The sequence below is a fragment of the Ochotona curzoniae genome, unplaced genomic scaffold (genome assembly GCF_017591425.1).
Source record: "Ochotona curzoniae isolate NIBS_2020 unplaced genomic scaffold, NIBS_Ocur_1.0 scaffold_2453, whole genome shotgun sequence".
NCBI lineage: Eukaryota > Metazoa > Chordata > Mammalia > Lagomorpha > Ochotonidae > Ochotona > Ochotona curzoniae.
The window spans coordinates 26,893,179-26,915,993 of record NW_024467094.1 but is presented as its reverse complement, the minus strand read 5'-3'; the positions used below and the strand labels follow the sequence as shown (position 1 = coordinate 26,915,993).

Below are 22,815 nucleotides of genomic sequence, written 5' to 3'. Positions count from 1 at the left end.
TGGTTATGCTGACAAGTAGGTGGGAGGTTAGGCTGACGTGTTCTAAGCAAATTTGGCACATGGGACTTTTGAGAGCTAGATATGACATTTTGTCACTTGTTTTTCAAGCCTTCACATTTGTTAAAATTTAATATGCTCACTTAAGAAATTAACATTCATTTTAGTGGCGGAAACGATGTTTGGGTCCCTACAGTCTGGATTGGTATAGGAGAAAGTAGCAGAAAGTGACATTTGTTCTTGCCTGTAAGGTTGTGGTTCTGCTAGGCCCTCTTAAACCAATCCATATGGTTCACTCTAAGAAAGAGAATTAAGAAACATCAACAAAGAGCACCAGTCACAGCATAGAACGTGCTCAACAGGTTGAAATAATAAGGTAATCTCACAGATAACATCTGCCCTTAGGTTTAAAATGAATATTCTTAAGTTGGAAGACTAAATGACCCAGGGCTTGACAGCCATCTTCATCCAAGTCGTCTGTCTTCTCCTGCTGGCAGGAGGGATACCTCTCAAAGTCTGGATTGGCACAGCATGAACCAGCAGAACCATAATTTACAGGTAACAACAAATTTACCTTCCAGACACAGGATGCGAGGCCCACCTCAGGCTCCTCCCAAACAAGGAAGATCTGCTGCACCACTTCCTGCTCCAGGGCCACTCGTGAGGGCTATCTGGGAGCGGCTCTCCTTCCCTGCAAGGTAAGCTGTCATCAGGTCCTGTGGGACACGGCCAAATCCAAATGCTGAGGGGGCCCCAACACCAATGTGGGCCACCTCCACCTTACTATCTGTTGGAAGACAATAAGTGGGCGGGAAGTCTTATTTTCTGTACTTCAAGAGCATTCCCAGACAGTCCAAAAGCCCAGAGGGCTAACATTCAAATTGTAGAGGGCCTATTCACTGCATACACATAAGGTTGAAACAGGATTTCCCTCTGCAGAGCTGCCAACCTGTAATTTCTCATAAGTACACACAACCTTCAATGTTAATAAACAACATGAGCAGGTGGAGTTTAGAGGCAAAGTTGTGCACAGGTAACTGTGAATCTATCCCAATTACACAGCAAATGCATATTAATCACCACCGAAACACTCTAAGACTGATAGGCACATGATTACTAAAGTGCATCTAGCCGGGAGAGATAACACATTTCACCAAAAAGGGGGAGACAGAGAAAACTACTTAACAAGATTAAAAGCAAGTAGGAACAGAAACAGAAAAATAACAAAAACAAAAACCCAGAAAACAACCAAAGCAGCCAAAAAACCCCACTAAAACAAAACAAAAAAACCATCTGAAACTACCCCCACCTTCCCCAGAAGTCCATTAACATTCTGATTTAATATCAGAATCTACTTTTGGGGGTGGTTGTGGTGAGAGACTAGGAATATAAGAAGACAAAAGGAAAATGGAAGTAAGATTTAAGGATAAGCAAATGCCATGCATAAATAGACAAAGTAGAAGCTACTAATAGGAAAGATATAAAATATTACTTTTTTAAAAAAAGAAATCATAACAAACCAGTGTTATTTAAAATTGTGAAATGTGGGCCCCACATGGTAGCCTAGCAGCTAAAGTCCTCATCTTGCATATGCCAAGATCTCAAATGGGTGCCGGTTCTAATCTTGGCAACCCCGCTTCCCATCCAGCTCCCTGCTTGTGGCCTGGGAAAGCAGTCAAGGACATCCCAAAACTTTGGGACCCTGCACCTACATGGGAGACCCAGAAGAAACCCCTGGCTGCTGGCTTTGGATTGGCTTAGCTTTGGCTGTTGCAGCCGCTTGGGGAGTAAATCAATGGACAGATCTTTCTCTCTCTCCGCCTCTCTGACTTTCCAATAAAAATAATTAAAAACAAAATAAATCTTTAAATCATAAAGGCAGATTTTACAAGGAAGGACAGAGAGATTGTCCATTTGCTGGTTCATTCCCTAAATGGGTGGCTGCAATGGCCAGAGCTGAGCTGATCTGAAGCCTGTAGCCAGGAGCTAGGAGATTCTGCTGGATCTTCCATGTGGATGCAGGGTCCCAAGACTTTGGCCATCCTTTATTGCTTTCCCAGGTCACAAGCAGAGAGCTGAATGGCAAAAGGAGCAGCAGGGACATGAACTGGTACCCATATAGGATCTTGGCAGATACAAGGTGAGGTTTTAGCCATTGAGCCATCATGCCAGGCCCATTATTCCTCTTTCGACTCAACTCCCGGAAAAGCAATTTGATATAGCCCAAGTGGCTTGGGCCCCTCTGCCACCAAAGTAGGACCTGCAGACAGAGCTTTGTCCTCCTGGCTTTGGCTTGGTCCAGACTTGGCCCTTACGGCCACTTGGGGAGTGAAATAGTAAATGTAAAATACCCTTCTTCTCTCTCTCTCCCTCTTTAACAATGCTTTTCAAATATTTTTTGCTTAAGAAACATAATAAGGTTTCTTTTGAAAAAAAAAAATATATATATATATTTATTGGAAAGCCAGATATATAGAGTGGAGGAGAGACAGAGAGGAAGATCTTCCATTGATTCACTCCCAAAGTGGTCTCGAGGCCAGAGCCAAGCTGATCAGAAGCCAGGAGCCAGAAGCTTCTTCTGGGTCTCTCATGCGGGTGCAGGGACCCAAGGCTTTGGGCTGTCCTCCACTGTTTTCCCAGGCCACAAGCAGGGAGCTGGATGGGAATCAGGACTGCTAGGATTAGAACCAGAGCCCATGTGCAAGACAAGTACTTTAGCACTAGGCTACCATGCTGGGCCCATAACAAAGTTTCTTACATAAAGTTAATCTACTACTAGCATATCTTTAAAAATGCTTTTAAGCCTAAAACTACATTAGGGTATCTTGAAAAGCTTATGGAAAATACACTAAAGAGTATTTTATTTTAGTGTAAAAGGCCTCGAAATCCATGATTAGATTTTTTGTTAACAGGTGAGGTACAGCCCCTCAAATTTTAGAGGGGTGAAACACTGCATACACATAAGGTAGAAACAGGATTTCCTTCTGTAGAGCTGCCAACCTGTAACTTCTTATAAGCACAAGCCTCAATGTCAATAAGCAATAAGAATAGGCAGAGACTACATGATTTTTTTCGCACAAAAATTAACATCTTCCAATACTATTTTTCATGAACTTTCTGGTGTACTTGTCTTGGACATTTGGTGAAGAAGTATTACTGATCTAAGCCTTTAAATAATTTTTTCACAGGTGGCCTCCATTGAGTCACAGCCAGTTGAGCTGTCACTTGCAATCCTGGCATCTCATTTGAGTGCTGGTATGAACTCCAGCTGCTCCACTGTTGTTTCTGATCCAGCTGCCCGCTGACACATCTCGGAGAGCTCAGAGTTCCATGGTTGGGGCCCCTGACATACAAGTGAAAGACGTGGTGGGATTCTAGGCCCCTGGCTTTGGTCTGGATGACTGGTTGTTGCAGTCATCTGGAGAGTGAACCAACAGGTGGAAGTGTTCTCTCTCTCTCTCAAACACACTTAACTAAGTAACTTTTCAAAAGAGAGAGTAGAGAGATTCGGAATATGGCTATGAATTGTGTAATATTTCAGGTAACCGGATTGCGTATGTGGCAGTGGTCCTGGAAGTCGTCTAGTGGTTATGGCTGTTTTAGTTTAGGTAAATTTTATCTTCCCACAAAGATGAAACTGGTTAACAGTGAATGCATTCTCAGAATGTGTCCCTGCTGTATCACATACGTAACATCACATGTATCAGTGGAAGTTGAATGAAAAAAAGTATGACAGATCCAGTTGTGAAGTTACAGCATCCATGCGTACAAAGGACTTATTTTTGGAATAAGATGAAAAAATATTCTCTAGGGGAGAAAAGAGTAATTACAACATATATTAGTGATGACATAATCATTAAGATAGAATATAGAGCTTTGGTACTAAACAACAGAAAAGTGAAGTCTGTTAAGTATACAAGTGAAGGAAACTTGATTTCAAGCCTTCATATGGTTTCATGAGCATATTTAATATCAGCATATTTTGGCTTGTGTGGTAATACTTAGGAATGTTTCACCTCATTATTTTGTAAGGCAAATAATGAGTCAAAACAATTCTTGAAATTAAGACTACAGTCTTAAATTCTTTAAAATTTATTTATTTATTCACTTGGAAGGCAGAGTTACAGAGAGAGAAGGACAGAGAGAGATCTTTCATCCTCTGGATCGCCCCCACAAATGGGCTGCAATGGATGGAGCTGGTCCCGTCTTGAAGTCAAGAGCCTCTTTTGTTTCTCCCACTTGGGTGGCAGAAGCCCAAGTACTTGGTCCACTGTCCACTGATTTTTCTAGTGGCATCATTAGGAATCTGGATCACAAGTGGAGCAGCTGGGACTTGAACCAGCACTCACATGGGGTGCCAGTGTCAAGGCAACCACTTTACCCATATAATACAGTGCTGACCTGTAAAATTTTTCTAAAACACACTAAGAGTGCTTTAAAGCTAAATGTTTTGGAAACACAATCTAGAGACTCTTCCCTTGGATTAAAAAACAAACAATATTGAAAAACAATTTGAATTAAGGTATATGGTACATCTAACTGGTACTTGGTATTATTTTGAGAGACCTCCCAACTGCCGTTTTAGGACCAATATAGACATTGCTTTTAGAATCTGAATTTTAAAAAACACATTAAAAAACAGAAGGCTTGCATTACAATGTGGTGAGTTAAGCAGCTGCTGTGGCACCGCATCAAGGTGCCAGGTCTGTACCTTTACATCTAACTCCCTGCTAATGTAGCTGGGAAAGCAGAAGATGGCCAAGGCACATGGGTGCCTGCACCCAATGTGAGACCCGGATGGAGTTCTGGGCTTCTGGCTTCAGCCTAAATCATCCTGGGCTGTTACACCCATTTTGTAGAGCAACGAAGCAGACAGAAAAATAAATCAATCAATTAAAAAAAAAAAAAGACTATTATGAAAAGCAGGTTAAAGCCCCAGAGAAATTACAGTCTAGCTGTAATTTACTCAGAGAAGTTAATGAGTTTCTTTATAAAGAGTTTGGAGCTGGCACTGTGGTGCAGTGAGTTAAGGCACTGCTGGGATGCCTGCATGCACACCCCATGTGAGTGCTGGTCCACTTTTAATCTAGTTTCCTGCCAATGCACCTGGGAAAGCAGTGGGAGACAGCTTAAATGCTTGAGAACCGCTTGCGACATGGGAGATCTGGAAGGAGCTCCTGGTTTTCGGCTTTGGTATACCCCATCCCTGGCTGCTGTGGTCACACTGGGGGAGTGAATCAGAAGACAGAGGTTCTGTTTCTCCCTCTGTTTGAGAGTCACTGTCTTTCAAATAAGTCAATACATATTTTTCCTTTTTAAAAGCAAATTGGACTATGTATGGCTAGAGGACTTTAAAAACACATTTCAGCTTTGTGACTGCATGACTGAGGGTTCAAAGTGCTGTCACCCAATTATGTGCTTCCTCCCCTCAGGGAATGCCAAGCAAGGGACAACAGAGGGTCCAGGCAGGAGGCTTGTTGGCACCCCTTTGCCTCTCTAGACCTATCTGTGCAGCTTCCTCTCATCTCAGCTGTACAGAGGTCTGAATAATATTTTATTGGGAATAAGGGGAAATTGAATCTTTCAATCAAAGGCCTGAAAATCACTCCCAAGATAAACTATCACAAGAGACTGATTGCTATCATAATAGATTTCTAAGAAGTAGACATGCAAACTGAAATTGGATCTCTGTTGCAATAAAAACAAAAGCAAAAAACCCAAACATTACTGTACTCAAATGCGTATTAACCATTACAGTGTGCAGTTAAAGATAAGAGGATACAAAGATTTCTTTTCCCGAAGCACTATGATTTTAGAGGAGAATGCTGGGCACAGCAGTTAAAAAAATGCCACTGGGACATCTGAGTTTGAGTCCCAGCACTTCTGATTCAGTTTCCTGTCAGTGCACATCCTGGGAAGCAGCAGGTGATGGCTCAAGTACTTGGGTCCCTGCCATCCACCAGGCAGACCAGGATGGAGTTCTGGGCTCCTGGCCTTGGCCTGGCCCCAATCCAGCAGCTGAAGGCTTCTGCGGAGTGAATCAGCAGGGGATCATTGTTTCGCTGCCTTTCAATAAGTAAAAGAAGTCCTATGACTTCAGAACTAATCAAAGTTCTAATTACTAGAGAACAAATCTTACTCGGTATTCTTACTTCAGAAGAGGCTGGGGTAACTTAAGGAAGCCAGACAGTGGAGTAGCTCTTATCCACCTCAGTCCCTCAATTAGAAAAGCTCTGATTCCATGATAAACACTGTTCTTCCCTTTGTAAATAATGATCAGAAAAACAATCTACAAAGCAGGTCTGAGGGTGGGGTTGGCGGAACGCCTCTACTGTGTGATCAAGCAGAGAAATGAAGGAAGAGGATCTGCCTCATGAGCGAGGTTTGTACAGCTGTCAGGTCTTAGAGACAACTTGCAGGATGCAAGGCAGGGCCCTGTATTTCCAGCAGCTCCAGATCCTAGGGTTTTTTGAAGCCCAAGCCTCCAATTCTCCTTGAAGACCCAGAGAAGTATCTTCAGAAAACAGAGAACCACCAAGTGAATTCTCAAGGACTAAACGGAGACAGTGTAAAGTCTGATTTCTTTGAGTGGTTTCAAACTGAGATACTGGCTAAGGTAAACTAACCCCAAACATCCAAAATACAAAAAGCAAAAAACAAACCTTGTCTCCCCCCCCCGCCAAAAAAGACTTTGCATACCAAGATATACTTAATAGTTACGAAAAGTCAAGTAGAATACCACCACAGGGGCAGGGATAATCAAGGGGGCAGACAGTCTGATCTCTGTGTGTCTAAGCAGCAGTACATAGTCACGGCCAGCTGCTGCATTCTGAGGGATAGGGCACTTTATTCTGAAAAAGTTAAGGTGGGCATATACACCAACCCATTTCATTAATATAAGAGGTTTTCTGGGAAGAAATATAAGGGTACTTGAAAAGTTCATGGGAAATGGAACTGTTCACATGTGGACAGAAAATAAAATATGCCTTTACATCTTGGAAATGTTTAAAGAACACATTCCGACTCAGACACAAAATCGCTTCACAGGCCTATGCTACTGAAATCTTAAAACTATGGAAGAGAGTTTAAGTCTATCCAGAAAACAAATGTTCTGGAAAATGGAGATGAAAGAGTAAGAATTTAATTCTGAGCTTCTCGGCACCACAAAGACAGAAGGGTTAAGGTCGCTTTGTAATTCTGTTTGAAGCTGCTGCCGCCAGGTATCTATGAGGTCTCACAAATGAGGCACTGTTGTCAACACTACAACAAAAATAGTTCACCTGTTTTCCACTAAGATAGGTTGAAGATAATGAGCCCACTAAGGGCTGTGTTTTCATTTATACTTCTATCACTGAATCAACATGCTTGACTTTGCTAAAAATTTCTACTGGCAATGAATGAATGAAGGTAACAGGATTCCAAGTTCAATTTTGTTCTCATGCTGTTTTTTAAAGCCCTAAATGGACAAATTTAAAAAAAAAATTTTAATTTCTCTTTTTTTCTTAAAACATCGAAATACATGTTAAGTATCTAATCAGGCTTAAAAAACACTGGAGAGAATCACATATAAATAAAACAAAAAGCCAAGATACATTTTAAATTCAAAATTCCGAATCACTCGGGCAGCAGTGGGTAACTTCTCTTTTGTTAAGAGCCATCTGGACAATAATAACATAATTTATGGGCCATATAAAATTATTAACTTAAAAATCAGCCTGCCACAAACTTACTAAATTTCAAATTCTACCTGTGATTGCCTTGGCAAGTCCAGACCAAGGCACTGTGCCACTACGGCCCACAGGCTGGATGTTCCCCCATGCCTGTAAGAATTTCCAATCTTCTCACTGCACACTTGAGCTTATAATACAACATCACGAATACTTTTTGCTTTGTTTTGGCAATTCTTCATTTGACACAACAAATTGGAACAAAGATTCTCTTTTTAAAAAATTATTAGGTCATATTATGACGATTTACACAACATGATGAATGGATTGTTAAGTTGAACCAAATGACACTGACAATATGCAACTTCTTTTACTAGATATACAAAACCAGTGATCTTATGTAATTCAACATGTTAAAATTAGATAAGATTAATGATTTTTTCTCTGTTTAAAAAATCAAAATGCAGTTTCTTTACAGGGAACTTTTACCTGTAAAACTTGGGTTATCTGTAGGTACCGATAAGCTTAATGATAAAAGGGAAGCATTTTAATTACAATGTGTTACAGAAGTCTCTCCTAACGATAAAGTGCTGAACTGTTATTGCACCTTTGGATTGAAACAGTAAACACACATATCAAAACAAAAGGTGAGAATTCCATACTCACATGCTTAAAACATGTAACTGGCGCTGCGATAAAGCTATTGCTATTGATGTAGTTTCCCCAGCTGAAACCTTCCATGGAAACTGCTGAAATGAAATAAATTCTGATTTATCACAAGTTGCAGATCTTTTATTCACAAGGTCATTATTGTTAAAAATGTCAAAGGGCATAAAATTAGTTGATCTTCTTTAATAAAAATTTATTTCTGTAAAGATCAGAGAATTCTCTATTACTTGAGATTTAGCTTATATTGTGTTTGTAAGCATACAAAAATTTCAAAAGTCTTCCACATGGAACACTTGCTCTGAGCTCTCCAGCTGGCAGCGAGCAAAGCGCAGCTGAAAGGAGTGTATACAGAACAGACACTGCCAGGCCACTGCGGCAGTTGACCAGGTTTTCTTCTCACTTAGCTCTTCCTCTGGACCTCAGAACTATCTCCCCATTACCCCTACCTAATACCTTCATGAGGGCTTTTAGTAATTGCCACACTTCCTACTTCTCTCCTTGCCCTGTGCTCTTACTAAGAAATTTCTACCAGAAATGGTCTCTTCCTTGCATTAGTACTCTCCTCTCCCCATCCCTTTCAAGTTTGTTAAGTGTCCTGTTTCTTTGTCCATTTTTTCCCAAGTTCCTTATCATTCATAACATAGAGAATACACAAAAAACAAATCATAAGCCAAATAATTATCATTAAGAATATTTCCACAAGCACTAGAACATGATCTATAGCCATCACTGGGAAGCCTAGACTAATAAAATTATAGGGCAAAGAAAAAAAAAAAACCCCAAATCTAAAAGTAAAAACACTCTTAATTAAACATAGATTTGGCCTAGTAATTAACATGCCGGTTAAGGTGTGGCACACTAGCCTAGCAACTGGAGTCCTCACCTTGAACGTGCTAGGATCTCATATGGGCGCTGGTTCTAATCCCTGCATCCCCGCTTCCCATCCAGTTCCATGCTTGTGGCCTAGGAAAGCAGCTGAGGACAGCCTAAAGCCTTGGGACCTTGCACCCATGGGGGAGACCCAGAAGAAGCTCTGGGTTCCTGGCTTCGGATTGGCACAGGTCCAGCCGTTGCAGCCACTTGGGGAGTGAACCATCAGATGGAAGACCTTCTTCTCTGTCTCTCCTCCTCTCTCTATATCTGACTTTCCAATAAAAATAAATCTTAAAAAAAAAAAAAAAAAAAAGATACTGGCTAAGCCATGTATCCCATATTAGAGGGCTTGCATTTGAAACTCATCTGTGGCCCCAACCTATCACATCCTGCTAATGTGGATTCATTGAATGACTGCCACCACCCACATGGAAGATGTAGACTGGGCGCTGGGCACCTGGCTTAGGTGTGGCCCAGCTCTGGCTGTTCTGGGAGTTTGGAAAGAAGATCATGGATGGGAGCTCTGTATTAAGCTCTAATAAAAATTAAAGACAAAACAAGATTCCAAAACTAGATGTATGAACACCAAATGTTACATTACCATTACATTAATGAACATTACCTGCTTTTGTTTTTGCTTGATTTTGCAAGGTAGCTTGATATTGAGCATATGCGGCTAGTTTAGCAACTAAAGGTTGTTTCTGAAGAACTTTTGCTTTCTTTGTTGGAGGCTTACCCTAAAACAAGAACAGTTAAGTAAATAGGATTCTTCTTCACCCCCTGCCATTAAAATTTAATTTGATTGCATACTACTCATTCTGCTTAAGTAAACAAAGGTTTAGAAAATTATTGAAGCAGGGGAAAAATACAAGTAATTTTAACAAGGAAAAAATTTTTTTCTTAAGTTCTGCTACAATGTATATATATCTACACAGGTGGCAGAGTTGGCATAGCCTAAAACAGCAATATGCAAATTAATATGTTAATAAAAATTATATCTGTAAGATGTTAACATATAGGCTGTGATGGACACTTTATTCCTTCATCCAGTAGCTAGAACCAGTGGTTATTTACTCATGCAGGCTGCCAAGCATTGCTATTTATATGGTAAGAGAAGATAATTTAATGTTCAGAGAGCAAGTGACTGAGGTTTATACCTTTAGTGCTAACGCAAAAGATCAATGAAAAATGATCATGGGCCAAATTCAGTGTGACAAACTGCCATCCATGTGGGTACAGACCACTGCCAGGATCTTTAGGTTTTGTCTATCTGAAATATAGAAATACATCTAAGTGATGTATTTCCTTGATCTGAGGACTTAAGTAACTCATTGCTATGTAATGATCACAGTAAGTTAATGAGATAAGAAACATGTGATCATATAACCAGATATTACAAAAACCACTTATGTAATACCTTTAAGAGTTGTTTATATGCGATACTATAACAACTTGGCTCAATGGCCAGTCTTCAGTCATTCTGAAGGTACTGATGTACACTTAATAAGCTAAATTACTTTCTTTGCACACTATATATGTTTAAAAAAGATTATCTGAATCAACCAAATGTATCTGGTCAAAGTATCAGATAGATTGTGCTCAAAAGCACAAGGCAAGGACAACGGGGATTTAAGATGATCACAGACTTTACTTGGATGTTAACTCAAAAGGAAACGAGGGGGGAAGAAAATGGTTTAAATTACTGGAAAGTATACTTTGTATAAACAGGTATTCAGCATATTTACAGTTATCTGGAAAAGAGCATTTTTAATTCTCTTACGCAAACACTCATAGTTCATTTTAGATAACATGCTTTGTCCATCCAAAATTAATTGCTTAATTAAGAAAAAATTAAGTGGAACAATTTTGGAATCCCCTCATTTCCTAAAAATGTGGGGCGTAACATACTGGTTAAACTGGGTGGAAGGTGGAGTGCAGTGAATCACAATCAAATGACAGATAAATGGTGAAAGCCACAGAAATAACAGATATAAAGAATAAGAAGGTTTCTGTACCGTTACCTGAAGTCTGGCCAAAATGCTTGCCTTCTTGGAGTTGGACGAATAGCTTCTTGAACATGAAACGCTACAGAAACGCTTTGTTTTAGAGTAAAATGCATCTCGTACGCCAACCATCCCACACATCTCGCAGGTAGCTAATCAACAACATAAGAGTTTGGGTGTTATGATCAAATGATACATTTTAATCTAACAACTCAGTAATATCTCCAAACATCTAAACATCTTTGCTAAATATCTGCCCTGAAAATTTCTTCTGTTTCCTGTACAAATGATAAAAGATGCCCACATGAAATTTAGGAAAAAGATTGCTATAATGTCACGATAAGGGTTTCCAGGTCTAATAACAGCTCAAGGTCCGAAAGGTTTTAAAAAGGCTGAAAAAGCAAAACAAAAAACAAAAAACACCACAATCAAATGTTAAGTCAGTTTAACCAGCATTTCTGTAGTGTTTACCATGTGCTTGGCATTTTTGCATGAACTCCTACTTTTGAAAGGACTATAAAACACTGGAAAGTGCAACACAAATTTTTGCTACAAAGTACTGCACTAACTTTAAAATTACTGCAAAGGTTGAGATCTGGAAAGAGCTAACACTTAGAAAAAAGCTAAAGGCAAATGCAAGACAAAAATTCTTTCTGGTTATGTTCAGAAAAGAAGAAAGAAGGCATAGGCTTAAAGCTTGAGGTAGGCACTCCATTGCCAAGCAGAACTCCTGACTACCATCGTACATAACGGCCAACACTCTGAGAGTCAGAATTACAAGAACAAGGTCCACAAGAGCAGTGCCACAGCCAACAACTGCCTGAGTGGGTCAGTCTCCACCCACATAGCTCGACTGGAGACTTGTGTCATCAGATGAAAACATGGTATCTGATAGAACACAGAAAGACTTTCTACTAGAAAAATTCCAGAATATTTTGTTAAAAATTTACATTAAAATAAAAAACCAAAAAACAAACAAAAAAACACTGTGTGGTCCAAAAGGGATACTGAAACCTTGTCAAGAACCATCAACCAAACCACATGTCTGGAGACCTGGATGCAAAAGACACCAGTGCAGGGCCTTCATGTAGTGTTGTTCATGGCCATTTCTCCAGTATTCAAAATAGAGGACAGTGTGATATACACAAAGTCTTGAAAACCTTTACTTCTTTTTCTGCTAAGACCATCAGGCTGATACAATCCTTGACAAGAATGCATAAAAGCATGACATCTGAGAACAATTCTCATGTAGTTTTGTCAATCAGGAATGCAAAATCTGGGCTGGAAGAGAAGACACCTCAGCAGGTTTTAACTAATAGGATGACCACACCTAGTGGGCTCTGATAAATCCATGTTTTTATATAGTCTGCAGGACTATGACCTTGCCCCTGTGCTATTCATTTAATCAGACGAGATCGGGCGCGATCAGGGTGGTATGGCCGTAGACTCATTTAATCAAAAGACTAGAAAATGAGTATCTATTGTTAATGATGTAAAACTAGAATATTATTAGATGACACGCATTGAACATGAGGTAACCAAATCTTTAATCAAAATTTCCAAGACCAGGGCCATGGTTGTGGCATAGCCGCTGAAGCAGACACTGCGATGCTGGCATCTAGTGTCCTGGCTGCTCTACTTCCCGGATCCAGCTTTCTGCTAATGACCCAGGAAAATGCCACCCATGTGGGAAATCTAAAGGAAACTCTTGGCTTTTCCCGGGCCCAGTCCTGGCTTTTGAGGTCATCTGGGGAGTTAGTTGGCAGATGAAAAATTTCTGTTTCTCCCTTTCTCTTTCAAATAGATAAATAAATCCTTAGGAAAAAGATTTCCAAGACCTAAAGTGTATAAGAAAAAGGCTACAGGAACAGATTCAGTTTCACACCTGGAGATAAAAATGCAATCAACTGCAAAAACACAACAGTAATCTGAACTGGTTTAATTTAGGTAGCATCCTAATGCTTCTATTTTAACTTTGTCCTACTTGCTTTCCATGAGGGAGGCAACACAGAGATCATACACAAGACTTGGTGTTTTCAGCTGGAATTATAAAGTTCAGATTCTGTGTCTACAAATAGCCACATAAACAGTTTCCCCCCTCACGTAAATATTGTAAGAAAAATGACAGAAGCAGTCAAACAAAACACACTCTCCAACACAAGGCTGTCCCACTGATGATGGTTAAAAATGCTCACCCATGCCAGATTTCCCATCTGGATATGTGTAGACTTGTCCATTGTTTTTGATAATGGGGAGGTTAGAAGGTAAAGGAGCAACTTCTTCTTCACTCTCCTCAGAGCTGGAGCTGCTACTTGTGTCCTCACTGCAGCTATCATAACCGTCAAACATCCCGGACGCGTCTCTTCGGTTCCTTGTGGGTCGTGAGGAACGTTTGGTCTTAGGAGCAGAACAAGCCAGACACATGTAAGACCTCAGAATACACCCTGGATCAACGATCATCTGAGAAATGCCTTGAAGAGTATGAAAGATGAAAATGTATCTTCAGGAAGAAACAATCTACAGGAAACAGAATTAACTCAGGGGCCAAAAGGCAACTTCAAAAATATTATTTTTTCAGAGGTGCAAGAATAGGATACTATCAGGGAAGAAGAGGGAACTCAGATTCAACAAAACAAAACAAAAACCCCTTAAAACTACTTATTTTGTGCCAGTGTTGTGCAGTGGTTAAGTTGCTGTCTGCAGTGCTGGCACCTCATCGGAGCTGTTCCACTTCCGGCCAGCTCCGCACTGACGCGTCTGAGAAGGCAGCACGCGTTGGTCCAAGCATCTGGAACCCTGTCATCAGCTTCGGCCTGGACCAGCTCTGGCTGCTGTGCTCATTTGGAGAATCAAACAGGGGATTGGAAGACTCACCTACATCCAACCAAATACTCAATTATAATGACAGGATAGATATTTTCAGATATTACACTTTCTAAGACTTAGCCCCTACGTTTATTTTTTCTTGGGAAATTATCATATGTGTTTCATTACATTATCAAAGTAAACAGAAAAAAGTCACATGACTCATTCAAGAACTCAACAGTCTAACCAGGACACAGGTAATGGAAGTTTCTACCAGAACGAAAGGGAGATGTCCAGTGGTCTGTAAGGCAGGCCTAGAATGTAAGCACACTGTTATAGAGGATGGATGGATGATGGTGTTGAAGGGTTCAATGAAAAAAAATAAATCAAGAGCTTGATGGCTGATTGGAGTAGATGGAAAAAATGAACCACTTTACAATGCAAATAAATAAATAAATAAAAAAGGAGCTGCGCAAGAAAGGAAACATAGCAATGGCTTGATAAGCAGCAATGCACACTACTAAGGATATTAACACTAGTAATTTAACCAAGCTTTTTAGGCAATGAAATGGATAATGTGAAAACAAGATGATACTTCATTTTCCCAATAAGATTAAGAAACAGCATGCTTTTTTCTTTTTTTCTCAAAGATTTACTTATTGGGCCTGGTGTGATAGCCTAGCAGTTAAAACCTTTGCCTTGTATGCACCGGGATCCCATATGGGCGCTGGTTCTAATCCCAGCAGCCCTGCTTCCCATTCAGCTCCCTGCTTGTGACCTGGGAAAGCAGTCGAGGACGGCCCTTTGACCTTGCACCCGTGTGGGAGACCCAGCAGAGGTTCCTGGTTCCAGATCAGCTCAGCTCTGGCCGTCAAGGCTACCTGGGGAACGAATCAGCACATGGGAGATCTTCCTCTCTGTATATCTGACTTTCTAATAAAAACAAATAAATTTAAAATATATATATTTACTTATTTAGGGGACCAGCACAGTAGCCTAGTGGCTAAAGTGCTTAGCTTGTACGCCTGGGACCCCACTGACATGTACAAGAGCTGAATGGGATGTGGGTGGGACAGGCTGGACCAGCTGGTTGTACATACTGGAAAGAATGGAAACCAGGGCAGGGAGCAGGCCTGATAGAGGTTATTAGGAATAGCCAAGTCTAGGCTGTAGCTCCCACTGTTTTACGTGAAGCTGAGTGTGTGATTGGCAGGATCAGGCTGGGCTGCAACACCCACTAGTTTGCGTAGAAGACGGGGCCGGGCGGGAGACAGAATTGATCCAGCAATTGTAAGCACCAGTGTGTGTGTAGGCTGACTGGGGTGATGGACTGTGCCAGAGCCTGTATTGGCAAGCACATATAAAAATCAGGTGTGGGATCACCTCAGATGAGGTTTCTTTGGCAATTCCCCACCAACTGAACCTCTGGACTCAGAACTCCAACCATGCAGAGAACTGCATGTTCCGGGGTCTGACCATGGAGTGCATGTGTCAGAGCTGGGCCTCAGCTTTCTCCAGCATGCACCCTGGGTGGCAGCAGATAAAAATGTCAAGTACTTGCATTCTTGCTGTCCAAGTCAGAGATCCGGACTGATCTGGCCATAAAATGCAAATAAAAACTAAAAAAAGACATCTATGGGGAGACATTTAAAGATCAGGCAAATATTCTGCTCATCAAAATTTCACTCTGAATTTAGCATCCAAAGATGACTCCTGCTCAAACCTATAATTATGACTTCCCAATCTCAGCACCCCCTCCATGTTCACCAGTCAGTATTCTGCAAGAGTAAGTCCCCCTTTCCCCTCCTACTTGTTCATTACAGGTACCAGTTCAGGGAATTTCCCGCTGGCTTATCATTCATTATTGTCCTTAATCACTTGGTTGTGCAAAACGTCCCAGAGGAAGCCCCTCCACGCCAACTTCTGTCACCCTGATGTGATCTTGTCACTTTCTGAGCAGCTCCTTACCCTCTGGCTAACAAACTACTTCAAGCTTCTCTTAAAATTGTCTCTTTTCTAGTCTGTGAAGCAAACACTGTTCCAAACAGCCTTAGCTCTAGTGGGGAATGAAATGAGGGCATCTAGCCTGAGAGTTAAGAATTATACATCGCAGGTCCTGATCCCTGCTCCCGGCCAGTTTAGACCCTGGGAGGTAGCAATGATGACTCCATTAGCTGGAGTGCTGCCATCGCATGAGAGACAGAGAGAGATTGCTGAAGAGCTGAGGGCTTCCTTGTTGTCCTTCCCCGAGAGTCACAGGAAAGTAAATTCAAGATTTACTTTTTTCCCCCTTCAATGTGGTCATCATTTAGTAGAAATAAGCTGGTTTGATTTACACTGGACTTTTAGTTTCCTCCATTATCCTTATTGAATTATTCTCAAATTTTTGGGTATATCTGCAAGATACTCATGTTTCTGAAAACAAAATAACTATACAAAATGGTATCAAAGAAATGTTTTCTTTCCTGGTCTCACCATCCACTCTTAGGTGGGAAACATTATTATTTTCTATTCTATGTACATTTTCCTGTCTATGTATATTTTGAATATTTGTATTTTTTTTTCTTTTTAAACAATTTTAAAACTTCTTGGAAAGGCAGAGTTACGGGAGGGATCCAAGGAGACAGATCTTTATCCGCTGGGTCACTTCCCAAATGGTTGCAGCAGCCAGATTTGGGACCAGCTGGAACCAGGAGCCTGGAATCCATCTGAGTCTTCCACACTGGTGGCTGGAGCCCAAGTACTCGGCAGGGAGCTGGATGGGATGTAGAACAGCTGGGACTTGAACCTGTGTTCATACTGGATGCTTGGTGGCTCAGATGATGACGTTAACTCGCTGTGCCACCATGTTGGTCCAGCTCTTCTTTCGTATACAAATAGTCATATACTATATTCTCTCCCTTTGGAATGAAAATCACATGAATTTGGTACACAGGCATCTTCCTCATCCTTTTTAGCTGCATCGTACGCCATCATGTGCTTGTTTATTCAACTACTTTCGTGTTTGTACAGCTTTCAATGTTTTACAATTCTGAAGACACTGCAATGAACTCAGGATTATTTATTCCTATATATGTGAGGACTTACTCTCAGAAGTGGATTCATTGGTAAGAGTATGCATGTATGTATTATTTTGCAAGATATTGCCAAATCTCCTATCACACATGTTACCAGAGGCATTTCCACTAGCAATTTGAGAGTGCTTCCGTCTTCAAAGCCTTAGGGAGAAATTGGTCAAGTGTCTAAATTTTTGCAAAAATGTTAAATTTAAAATATTGTGTCAGTGGAGTTTTTCTTAGTTCTTTTGAAACTTTCTAAAACCAAACTTTTAAAATAAAGATTTATTTATTTTTATTGCAAAGTCAGATATATAGAGAGAAGAGACAGAGTGGATGATCTTCTGTCTGATGATTTACTCCCCAAGTGACCACAATGGCCAGGGCTTAGTTGATCCGAAGCCAGGAGCCAGGAACATCCTCCAGGTCTCCCACACGGATGCAGGGTCCCAAGGCTGTGGGCTGTCCTCAACTGCTTTCCCAGGCCACAAGCAGGGAGCTGGATGGGAAGTAGAGCTGCTGGTATTAGAACTGTAGCCCATATGGGATCCCGGTGCATTCAAGGCAAGGACTTTAGCCACTAGACCACTGTGTTGGGCACTAAAACTGAACTTTTATGAGGTTGTAAGTGCAGGGCAAAGAACTACTGACTCATAATAGTCAACTACTAAATCTTTACCTCTTTTAGATTACTTTTCCAAACAAGTAAATACTTAATGAACCATCTGAGAGCAGCATTATCAATGTGCACTTTCTAAAAATGCAAGCATACCCAGAACAGTGACATAGTTTAACACTGATGCTCCTTTCAACTTATGACCCAATTCCAACCCATCTGTTATCGTCATCCATACAGCATCCCCTCTACCCAGTCAAACATCATATGGTGTATTCATTATCTCAGTTTCCATTAATTTGGAAAACTTACAAAGAAGGTAAGCCCCTCCCCTCTTTGCAATACAATTTCTCGTGTGGCATTCACTTGGTGCTTCCTTGTTAGACTCGGGTTGTGTATTTCCACATAGCTACAGAAGTGCTGCATCCTTCCCAGGATATAGTGCCCACCCGCCCACACCAAGGCTGTGGGTTCTGGGAACTCTGTCAAGGTCTGGTCCACTGTCACTACTGCATATTTACCTTTTTTTTTTTTTTTTTTTTTTGCAACTAGTAAGCAATCTTGGAGGCAAACTTTAAGATGTGGCAAGTATTATTTGTCACTGAAATTCCACTAACTTATCACCTAATTTAGCAGGTTAATAATTCTTGCCAAATCAAATCCTACTTCATCATAGATATCCCAACTCCAGCACTTTTTTTTTTTACCAGTCCAGGAAATATTATTTTTTCCTTTATCAAATCTACCTGCTGGGCCCGATGTGGAGGACCAGTGGCTAAAGTCCTCACCTTGAATGCCCGGGATCCCATATGGGCGCTGGTTCTAATCCTGGCAGTCCCACTTCCCATCCAGCTCCCTGCTTGTGGCCCGGGAAAGCAGTTGAGAACGGCCCAAAGCCTTGGGACCCTGTACCTGCGTGGGAGACCTTGAGGAAGTTCCTGGCTACTGGCTTTGGACTGGCTCAGCTTTGGCCGTTGCAGTCACTTGGGGGAGTGAACCATTGGACGGAAGATCTTCCTCTCTGTCTCTCCTCTTCTCTCTCTCTACATATCTGAGTTTGCTATAAATCTTAAAGAAGAAAAACATCTACCTGCCTGTCTATTACAAGGATGAGTCAACTAAACCCCATTACTCCTCAACTCATGATTTATCTTTGTCCCTAATGATGAGAGAAGGGACTCAAATAATCCATTTTGGCCACTGCGATTGTTCTGAAGCAGGGCCTTGCCTTCCTGACATGTTCCTATCAATTCCTTAATATTTACCCTACTTTCTGGTATATCAAGATAGTCTTGTTTTATATTTACGTGACTCCAGCCCTGAAATCAGTAATTTCTCTAAGTTCTAATCCTTTAGTTGGGATTAAAAACAAAGATGAAGATGCTTGGGATAGTTTTATACTAGCCTTCTGCACCTTCTTCAGTCTGTATGTGATTGTATCTTTCTTGTCCACCTTTTTTGGTTATTAATATTATATTTTTTCTCCAAATCTTGTGTTTAGGAATTTACCCTTTATCTGTATGTATGGCATTTTTGGGTTTTGCTCATTACATTTATTTGCCATGTAACTGACAGAAAAAAAAAAACCTTGATACAGCAAATTCTATTGGCATTTTCTTACACTGTACCTTGACTGTAAATCAGTTACAAAAATTTCCCTGAAATCACAGTATAGAAAAACTCACCAATTTTGCTTCTGAGTTTGTTTTATATTTAAATCTGATATTTAAATTCTCATGTATGATATAAAAAATGGGTCCAATACATGTGTATATATGTATATATATGTATATATATATATATATACACACACATATTTTTTAAAATGGTGATTTAGCTAATATGTCATTTAGCTAATATGTCATTTCTAATATGTCCACTTTGTCCCAGTGTTTTGAACTGTCACTTTAAGGATTGGTTCTACAAGTAGCTGTGTACATTTCTGGACTTTGCACTGCAGTTGCGCAGAAGCCCAGGACTGACTTAATTAAATGCATAATTGCTCTGTAATTTATCCCATTAATTTCTACCTTTCTCCTTATATTTCTTTTTTTAGTTTTCTTGACTTTCTTCTTTTCATTGCAAGCTGGGAATTTGCTTTCTCTGATGCAAGAATTTCCACTGTACTGCTGTGTAAGTGTTCCGCTGATTCTGACGTGTAGTATTCTCAGGAGTGAAACCATTCATTTATATTCCTCTTTGATACATCAGCTCAGCTTTTCAAACTGAGGCACACTTTGGAATGTTTATGAAAACACAGGACTTTGTTTTGGTCATTCTGGAAGGTTTCCTTCTGTACTTCCCATCAGTACCTCCCAGCTTTGTAATGTGGCATACACACTGGGCAGCCCTTCTCTGACACGCTTGGGATCAGAAGCATTTCAGAGTTTGGACTGTAGCATACCGGCCCATACGCAATGAATTAACTTAAAGACGGGACCTAAGTCTAAACATGAAATTCATGTCTTACATTCATGTCTTACCTTATATTCATAACATTCTGGAATATTTCAGATTAGGGATGTTAAAACTGTACTGAAGAATTTTTCATACTTGGAGTAAAATTACACATTTTGGGGTATGTGGTTTTTCTTTTTGGTCACTGCATGTTTTCTAGATTGATCCAGCTTATGTTGTTTCATAAATGGTTCACTGCTTTTTATTGCCAAGCAATATTCCACTTTGTATCAATATAATATAGCTTATCTTTTCTCCAGGTAGATTTGATTACTGTTAACAAAGCTGCTATGAACTTTGTTGTACAAGGAGTAGTCCTCCCTGGCTCTCTCAGCACATACTTGGCCCAAACGCTTGTGGATGTGTGAAATCAGAAGCACCACTAAATCCTATTTAAACCACACCTACCTATGACAATTTAGGTGAAAATTAGGCAATGTAGGAAATTAGAAACAAAAAGAACTGTAGCAATATACTGTAATAACATTTTCTCTCTCAACATGTCTTACTGCAGTGAGGCCAGGCTAACATAAGCACTGTGAATGTAGGCTGCAACAGAATGGTGCTTGTATCCACACTGAGGTACCCCAACAGCCAACCTGGTGACTGATGGGCACAAAGAGGAATGCACTGACTCATGCTCTGGGCCTGAGGAGTGCAATGCTGTGGGATAATCTGCCTCCTAAGACTTTCAACGTTATATTCATGAGATCACAAAGTTCAAAAGAGGAATTAATAAAATCTCTCAGGACAACTGGACTTAGTAATACAGAGCTATTTAGCTCTTCCTGACTGAATTCCATCAGGAGGATATCAATACAGTCTGTCACAGTGACATACTCCTTAGCAACTCAGAAAGGTGTTTTTCTTTCTAAGTCACTATAATGAGGAAAATAAATGATAAAGATTTGGAATTATTGGGACTTTGGTTTCCTACAAATTCAATGCACAGGTAAGAATAAATTTACACCGATGCTACAAACCTAAAAAAACCAAAAGCAAATATCTCACTTAGAGAGGCTGAAGAGTTCCCAGGCATCTTTATAATAATGCTCTAAGGTTTAAAGCAACAGTGAACAAACAGAAACTACTCTTTGATACATAAGAAACATAATTTTCATTTGTACTCAAGACATGGTTCTATCACTGTTGGGACTTCGAATGTAACTATTCCTTGGGTCTTAGTTTCCCTCTTGTTCAAATAAGGAAATATCACTTACCACACAGGAAGGATGTATGAAAAAATAACTTCACATGGACTTTCCGTTCTTCAGATGCAAGCTAGGAATCCTTAAGTATGATCCTGAAAATTGTTGAAAAGTAAGATGACTGTGTCAAAATCAAGTCTGAGAACACATACTAGCCTAAAGCATCTTAAGTTCATTAACAGCTATCCATTATCTCTATCCCAAAACATTGTAATGGCAATCAAGATCATTTGTTAATATGTTACTATGGAGAAACTAAGTAAAGCAGGTTGCTCAGCCTAATGTTGGTTCGACAGAATATTGACAGATAATGACACGGTGTTTGCCTTTAAAAACTATAAATGAGACTTAATGATGAAAACACATAATCACTAAACAAGAATAAGCTACGGGGAATTACTAATGAAACAAGTGAATATCACGCTTTTTGTGAGAACAGGAATTACATAATGGTGAGGAGGAAAAGAAAAACAGGAATTTTGGGGAGACATCATTATACTTAATACGTATATAACCGCTTACATATTCTTCTACACTGATCATCACATGAATCGGGGGGGGGGTCCTCAGAAACCTCAGGAAGGTGGCACAGCTGATATCTACCCCATCACTTCAGATGAAAAAATGAAATTCAGGGAGATTATGCAATCTTCCTAGCATTATAGCTCACGAAGTGGCAGAGCTAGCCCAACAGCAGGCTGACTTTCCAGAACCATTACACTGAATTCTAAACTATCAAGACCAAAGTCAGAACTGGAAGCTTAGAAATCATCAAAGCAGTGTCCTTGCGATCAATCAATATGAAAACTTCCTGGGTTTAAACTGAAAAAACTCCAAAAGGTGATTCTAGTCATTAACTAAGCTTTGAAAACACTGTTCTATAACTGCAAGTCTAACATGGTAGTCATAAGGCTATTTAAGTCTGTGTTGATGAAAATATTGAGTTCTTCCCTCTCATAAGCTACTTTGTAAAAAATGTTCAACGGGGGCCCAGCGGGATGGCTCAGTGGTTATGGTCCTTGCCTTGCATGCCTGGGATCCCATATGGGCGCTGGTTCTAATCCTGGCAGCCCCGCTTCCCATTCAGCTCCCAGCCTGTGGCCCGAAAGCAGTAGAGGACGGCCCACAGCCTCGGTACCCTGCACCCGCGTGGGAGACCTGGAAGAGGCTCTTGGCTTCGGACCATAGATCGGCCGTTGCGTTCACTTGGGGAGTGAACCATTGGACGGAAGATCTTCCTCTCTGTTTCTCCTCTCTGTACAACCGCCTTTCCAATAAAAATAAAATAAATCTTCAAAAAAATATTCAACGGTTGTACGTGCATTTTGGCTCATCTACTGCACAGCACGGACATAGAATTCAGTTCTACCGGGAACTGGCCTAACTTCATCTGCTGGAGTACCCCATCATACTCCATACTCAGGGTTTGTCTAAATGGAGGTTATTTTCTTTCCACTTTTATTT

General features: G+C 40.5%; 1 protein-coding gene across 2 annotated transcripts in view; it reads right to left on the bottom strand.

Annotated features, from left to right (window-relative positions):
- The window catches only part of MBTD1 (mbt domain containing 1), a 39,460-nt gene extending 24,999 nt beyond the window's left edge, over positions 1-14,461 (bottom strand). The window contains exons 1-4 of one of the 2 annotated variants that reach the window (XM_041001756.1): positions 13,405-14,461; positions 11,222-11,361; positions 9,829-9,943; positions 8,331-8,413 (exon numbers count right to left, since the gene is read on the bottom strand). In XM_041001756.1, coding sequence (XP_040857690.1) covers positions 8,331-8,413; positions 9,829-9,943; positions 11,222-11,361; positions 13,405-13,669 — 603 coding nt within the window. In that variant the 5' untranslated portion in view covers positions 13,670-14,461. The remainder of the gene's footprint in view (positions 1-8,330; positions 8,414-9,828; positions 9,944-11,221; positions 11,362-13,404) is intronic. The other variant, XM_041001755.1, reaches the window with a different exon arrangement.
- Positions 14,462-22,815: the final 8,354 nt, after the last annotated feature.